This window comes from Triticum dicoccoides, chromosome 6A, assembly GCF_002162155.2.
Source record: "Triticum dicoccoides isolate Atlit2015 ecotype Zavitan chromosome 6A, WEW_v2.0, whole genome shotgun sequence".
Lineage (NCBI taxonomy): Eukaryota > Viridiplantae > Streptophyta > Magnoliopsida > Poales > Poaceae > Triticum > Triticum dicoccoides.
In genome coordinates, this window is record NC_041390.1 from 550825526 (window position 1) to 550832928 (window position 7403).

The 7403-nt window shown below is 43.1% G+C and overlaps 1 protein-coding gene across 1 annotated transcript; it reads left to right on the forward strand.

Annotated features, from left to right (window-relative positions):
* Positions 1–465: 465 nt before the first annotated feature.
* LOC119317852 (RINT1-like protein MAG2) lies at positions 466–5781 on the forward strand. Its single transcript, XM_037592350.1, has 4 exons — positions 466–1002; positions 1103–1207; positions 3502–3599; positions 3681–5781. Exons 1-4 carry the CDS (start codon positions 711–713, stop codon positions 5553–5555), a joined length of 2370 nt encoding a protein of 789 aa, XP_037448247.1. The 5' UTR covers positions 466–710; the 3' UTR covers positions 5556–5781.
* Positions 5782–7403: the final 1622 nt, after the last annotated feature.

The following is a 7403-nucleotide window of genomic DNA, read 5'->3' on the forward strand; positions in this document are numbered from 1 at the left end:
ACTTTTCTGATACACAATTTAATTTTTCTTCAATACTTGTTTAACATTTTTCAACTACTTGTTTAATATTTTTATATAAATGGTCAACATTTTTTCAAATACTTGTTCAACATTTTTTAGATACTTGTTTGACATTTTTCAGATATTTGTTCAACATTTTTATATACATGATCAAAAAATGAAGTACTTGTTCAACCTTTTTTCAAATACTTGTTCAAGATTTTTCAAATACTCGTTCGACATTTTTTAAATACTTCTTCAATATTTTTTAAATGCACGATTAACATTTTTCTAAATATTATATAAACTATGTTTTTGTAATATATATATTTAGACTTTAAACAAAAGAAAAAATGAAATGAAAAAACGAAATAAAAACGTGAAAAAAGCAGAAAAAAAACGCGGCAGTGTAGTGCCCGCGAACCTGGGCCGGCCCATATGCTCGCGCGCTTCAGCGAGTCCGAAGCCTCCACTCGCTGAACGCGAGACATAGCGAGGGCGATGCCCGCTCAAGTCGACGCCCAAGATTACAACCTACAGCTCTCCCTTCCTCAGAAAAATAAAAAACTACAGCTCTCCGGCCCGGACAAGAAAAAAAAAGTGCTGGAGCATCATTACTCTGATTGCCTTCGCCGGTCTTCCTCCCCGCTTCCCCCATCTCCACTCCTCTCCGCGATCCAAACCCTAAGCCGCGGTGACCCGATCGCGCCATGGAAGCGGCGGCTCCGTCGCCGCTGCTCCATAGCCCCCCGCACATCACCCCAGAGCTCCGGCGCTTCCTAGACGTCCGCTTTCGCTCCCCGGCCGACCTCGCCGCGGCCGCCGACGTCGAGGCCGAGATCCGCGGGCGCTGCGCGGAGCTCGAGTCCTCGGTCGCCGAACTGTCCGCCCGCCTCGCCGATGTGGTCGCCGCGTACTCCTCTTCCCTCGGGGCCGCTGGCTCCGCCCTCCGCAGCGTGCGTGGTGGCCTTGCCGCCCTCAAGGCCTCCACCGACAAGACGGGTACCTTAAGCAAATGCTCATGGAATTACTGAATTTCGAGCTTCTCTAGTTGACGTATGCTGCTGCTAAGCTGTAATTCTATTTCTTGGGGTTTTTCTAGGGGTTAGAGAAGACGTGGAGGCTGGGAGCGAGAGGATGCTGTTTGAACAACTCCCTCCCCTGGCCACCGACGTGGCGAGAGTGGACATGGTTAGAGATTACGCTGGTGAGCATCTCTGAAGATCACACTTTAGATCTTTGTGCCAGGCTCTGGCTTAAATTTCGAATGATAAACACTATATTGACAATTTGCTATGATGTCTATTTCCTCTTATGATGGTTATGTTTGTTTAGGCATAATGTTTATGATTCATAAGTTCAGACCAGTGGCTCATTGCTAAATATGTCGTACAAGTGCTTGGTGTGATGGGACTTAGTGTCTGTGCAGGAGCAGAGCGGTTTTATGTGGCAAATCGGCTGTTTGGTTAGGTTAATAGTTAAGTTTGGTTGATACAGATCTAGCTCAGTACACCCAGGATGGATGATGATAACTGTTCTGGCCCTCAATTATGACATGGATCTGGCAGCTCCTGTAAGTGAGCCTCATTTTGATAATGTGGATCTATGAGTTGCCTTTTGTCCCTGTAGTTGACTAGGAATTTGTGGGGGCATTTCATTATTGTGTCCATGTTAGTTGCTGATTTCTTTATTCACGAGCCACAGTTAGCTATTAGTCCTGTCTGTAACTGCATTATCAGTGATCTTCCACTGATAGGAGTGTCAAAACCAGAACATTAATTATGTTTTCCTATCCTTATTGCAGCCAATATTCTTTTCATGCTTAATTCTTAGGCAGTGGAGTGTTTTGGTTGGTGCAGGAGTCTTGTTGGTGGTTGGACTAGAAGTTTAGATTTTAAAACGACCACACTTGAGAAATAAATAAAATAACACTATGACAATTGCACTGAGTTCTTCGACAATGAAGAAGCCAAAAGAAAAGTGGGTTTGATTTGAAATGCCAAATTAATTAGTGAAAGCACTCTTATGGCAGGGAGGTACTAAGCTACTAGCAGAATCTTTTAATTCTCTTATTAAGATGATAATTTCCTAGAACTGGGAAAAAATCTTTTTGTTTTCCCATGGCCGGTATTTTGCAATAGTATGATCTAAAGGATTTTTATAATTCCCATTTGGTTGCCAGATGGTGCTAGTTACTGCTACTAATCTCCTTAACCGAGGCAGTCAGCCAGTCTGTTTTACAGGATTGATACCACAACTAAACTACTGCTAGGGAAAGTGGATTACTAGTGGGCTCTTCAATTTGTTTGTTATCTGGAGTTCAATTTTTTTGTTTTGTTAGTCTACCATTGTCACATTTTGGCCTAGTCTGTTTGTGTGCGTTTAGTTTTGCATATCAGTTATTCACTTTGTTGCTTAGCACTGCCAAAGTAATACTCCTTCCGTCCCAAAATAAGTGTCTCAACCTTAGTACAAACTTTGCACTAAATTTAGTACAAAGTTGAGACACTTATTTTGGGACGGAGGGAGTATTATGTTTAGCATGTGCATTTTTTTGGCAAAGAATGTACCACACCTTAGGGGATGGGTATAAAAACTGATATTCAAATTGTTGGGATCCTCAAGAAATAAATGTCATCAATAATAAAAAGTTAACAATCTGTGGTTATCAAGTAATTGGGTTATTATGGTGTTGTAAGACTTGGACATTGGGCCATGCGGTGAACACTGAAGAGTAGGCTGCTTCTTTGGATGAAGCAAGCCTAACGAACTACTTGCTAGCTCAACTCCACTCGATTCATTACAGCGCGAGTTTGAGCTGAGTCCTTCCTGGGATGAGCTAGCTCACGATCCCAAACACACCGGTAAGTTGTAGTTATGGCCGGCTTTATTGGGGCTATTCTTAGGCCGAAAGATGTCATGTTCTTTTTAACTATAAATGGTCAATTTATCTTTTCTTTCCAGTGGCATTGTTGACTTGAGATTTCTTCAGTTATTTCAATGTATTTTATTTTTTTCCTTTTGTGGGGCCTTAAATCCAAGCACACCATTCAGAATTTTTGGATTCTTCTTTCTTTCTTTGTCATTCTTTCTTTCCTACTCTGATCAAGACTTCTTTGCTTTACTTTGCTTTATTTATGCTAGAGGCCTGGAACAAGAGTTACATACATGCCATGCAATCTATGTAATAAAAAGATGCTTGAATCTAAGGTACCGTACCAATCAAAGAGCACTGTGTTCACAAAAGTGGTTCATCATGGAGCATTAGGATGATGAATTGATTGGGAGCTAATTGACTTGACGCCGATGGAATGGAAGCTAATTGACTTAACTCTGATGGAAAACCCCTAGCTTTTGTAGATTAGATGGCTTTAGGTGTTTAGCACAGTTTCATTGTTTTGCTCTTCTCTGGGGTTACTAGTTTATTTTATTTATGCTGCCCTTGCTTGTTTATGTTTGACTGCAATTGATGATTTCTTAACGGTAGGTTGTCATATACAGAAACGGCTCTAAAGCTTGACGGTTTGATCGGTGATGTAGAAGACGCTGTTTCCTCTTCTGTGACTGCAAAACTTAAATCTCGTGGAGAAAATTCAGAGGTATGATTCATGCCATACTGTGGTTGCGAGGACAGTTAAACTTGTCAACTGCTAATTCTGCCATCATCATCTTTATTCCAGAAAACCCACCATGTTGCTATTGGATATCTTAAAAAGATAGAAGATCTTTTAGCTTCAGTTACAAGGACCAGACCACAATGGACTCGCCTTATATCTGCAGTGGATCACAGAGTGGACAGATCTCTAGCTTTACTAAGACCACAAGCTATTGTTGATCATCGTGCTCTTCTGTCATCCCTTGGCTGGCCTCCTTCCCTTGCGGGAACAAAAATTTCAGATAGTAATTCTGGGAAACCGGCAGAGACTGTGAACCCATTATTTTCAATGAAGGGTGACTTGACAAGGAAGTATTCTGAAAGCTTTCTTTCGCTCTGTAATCTACAAGAATTACAGAAACGCAGAAAAGCTAGGCAACTACAAGGCCACGACATGGGAAATCAACCACGTCAACCATTATGGGTGATAGAGGAGTTAGTAAATCCATTATCTGCTGCTGCACAACACCATTTCTCCAAATGGGTTGAGAATCCTGAATTTGTATTTGCTCTTGCTTATAAGATAACAAGAGATTTTATTGATTCCATGGATGAGATACTGCAGCCCCTTGTAGATAAGGCCAATCTTGTAGGGTATAGCTGCAGAGAGGAGTGGATTTCAGGTATAGTTATTGCACTGTCTACATACTTGGCGAAAGAGATATTTCCAAAGCAGATTGAACTTCTTCAAGAAAGTAGCTCAAGTGATGCAAGCAGCACGGCGGCTCAGGCAAGAGTCTCATGGCTTAACCTTGTTGATCTGATGATATCTTTTGACAAGCGAACTCAAGATTTGATCTCCGGTACAGGACTGCTATTTTCAGTAAAGGATGATGAGAATTGGCAGAGGATCTCGGTGCTCTCTGTCTTCTGTGATCGTCCAGACTGGCTTGAAATATGGGCAGAGATTGAGAGACGGGAGGTTTTCGCTAGCCTGAAATCAGCAATGGAGAATGAAAATAATTGGAGTAAGAGGATTGAAGGAGCGATACTTGAATATGGATCAGATGACTGCAAATCTCCAGCAATAACCGGTGCTGTTAAACATGGCTTGTCTTTGATAATTGATCGTGCTAGGCCTATTCCTAGCATTACCCTTAGGGCAGAATTCATTAGGATTTCTGCTTCACCCATAATATCAGAATTCCTCGGTTGCATGTTTAGGAGGTGCCAAGAGGCAGAGGGGCTAACTGCTCTGGCCGATGATAATGCTTTGATCAAAGTATCACAGTCCATTAATGCAGCTCGGTACGTGGAATCCACATTGGCACAATGGTGTGAGGATGTGTTCTTTCTTGAAATGGAAAATCTATCTGTAGTTGGAGAAGGGGGTTTTGTATTCCAGCAAGATATAAATCAACTGAAAGAGTTCAGATCAGAATGGGTTGATAAGATTTCCACCGTCATCCTTAGGGCTTTTGATGCTCGATCCCGGGACTATCTGAAAAACAAGAGACAGTGGCAGGAGCATTCAGAAGAACCAGCTATATCCAGAGCTATCATAGAGTCTTCAGGCTACATTCAAGGGAGGCTATCTAGGCTCGAAGAAGGCCTAAATGTGCTGGATTTTGTAACAGTATGGAGAGCCGTGGCAACCGGAGTAGACCAGCTGCTTTTCACAGGGATTTTCGCTGGAAGCCCAAAGTTTAGTAATGGTGGGGTGGAAAGGCTTCATGCTGATCTGAGTGTTCTTTTTGCTGTTTTCCAAGCCTGGTGTCTGAGGCCTGAAGGCTTCTTCCCAAGACTGTCCGAGGGATTGAAATTGCTGAAGATTGATGAGAGGCAACTAAGAGATAGTAGGTTGGTTACAGATAAAAATTGGCTGCGGGGACATGGTGTTAGGCATTTGACAGTCGGTGAGGCCGAAAAGATAATTAAAAATAGGGTGTATGATGCATGATAATGATATATACATTAGACATTGTCAGGCTTGAATGTCAAAAATGAATTGCCATATTGGAATGGACTTCCCTTTTTTTGTATTTTATACAAATTTGTGTCATCCTCTTTTAGAGATGTATCCTCCCCTTTGTTTTTTTTACATCTATCTTCCCCTTGTTGATTGGTGTAATAAGATTGTAATAGTGTGTTTCCCCTTTTGTAACAGAAAAACTGTTTTGCTGACAGAGTTTTCTTTGTTTGACCAAGAAAGCAGCCTTTTCTTTTTAAAATGGTGTACTAGCAGAGAAAGCTGCTGAGTTCGATCGTTCAGATGCAGTGAAATAGCACGAGCAGCTTTTTTCTCAAACTGTACTGGCTGCGCTTCGGTCTCTCCTGTGAACCGAGCACCCCCGGCGGAACGAAATCACTGTTTTGACCTTTGGTCTTGGAAAAGTGCGGAACGAAATCACTGTTTTGACCTTTGGTCTTGGAAAAGTTTGGACTGGATCTAGGCTTTATCACGTACCAACTGTATTTATAAGCCTCTTTAACATGTACTGCTCCTATCCCTGGTGGTAGGGTACAATAAGCTACCACCGCCATCAGCTATCTCGGTAGACCTCTGCCACGAGCACACGCCGTTTGAACACGTTGGCGGAACCCTACGGCTTAAGATCCAGGCGATATGTGATGAAACCATAAGCCGGTTGTCTGATGGTATCAAAACGGGTTAGAACCCCGTAAAATTCTGAAGAGGGGTTAAATCATGCTAAACTTTGACCAAAAGGTCAAAACAATGATTTCGGCCCGATGGTGGTTGGATTGTTGTATTTTGATAGACAAACATGCTCAGGAATAATTCGACCACCCTCAAAATACAATAATTCGCTGCCTTCTCTTTTTTGGTCCTCCTCGGTTCGCATGCGTCGCTTGAATGCAAAAGGGCTTATTAGAGTATCTCCAACCATAGATATGGCATTGTCTCAGAGTTTGATTCCAAACCCCAATTTGTTCGGGTACACATTGACACCCTTGAACTTATCCCTAAAGTGTTCAGATACATGCATATGATTGGTGGAGAGAGAGAAAGAGAAATGGTCTGGGGTGCGCCTGGTCCAACGCTGTCTAAATAGCCCCATTTTCTCCCCACATATGGGTTGGGTCTGGGGGTTTGTGGGCAGTTCGAACAACCGAGAGAGGGGAAGGGGGATTCCGGGGCCTCCATATGAGAGGCTTTTTTTTGTCCAGACACCGACCGGACTTTCGGTCGGAGATATGAGGATGGTTTTGAGTGTCTGGTTGGAAATGCTTTTAGGTCACCTCTAAGGATGTTGGTCAAAGTTCGTCCCTCACCTCATCAAACATGTCCTACTTTGCAGAGAAAGTGGAAACTAATTGTGTCATACTTGTTCAACCCCTCTTTTTTCCCACTTCCAAATTTTCATCCATTTACAACATTCAACAACATTCAAAGTAGGTGCCCTGACGGTCCGGGCGACCGATGCGAAATGGCCAGCTGGGGGTGCGGGTGTGGGAACTGACAAGGTTTGGGTGTGGGCATGAGTAGCCGCCGCTTGGGCCTTTTGCTTGGTGTGGCGTTATTGGTGCGCTCTTCCCTCAACGCTCAACCCTAGGGCGGTTGCCGACGCCTCGGTTGTCACGGAGTCCATGACGAACATATCCATTACCGCTGTGGAGGATATACTACGACAGTGTCCATGAAGATGGGGATGGAATGCTTGCAAAGAGAGTGGAGGATAGGGAAGGTTCGAGTGGGTTGTCTTGTCCACACCTATGTGGCGGACATTCCGGACATCCCCACTCCTCCCCCTAGTTTGGTAGCAAAGTAGGAATTTTAGGCAATCTG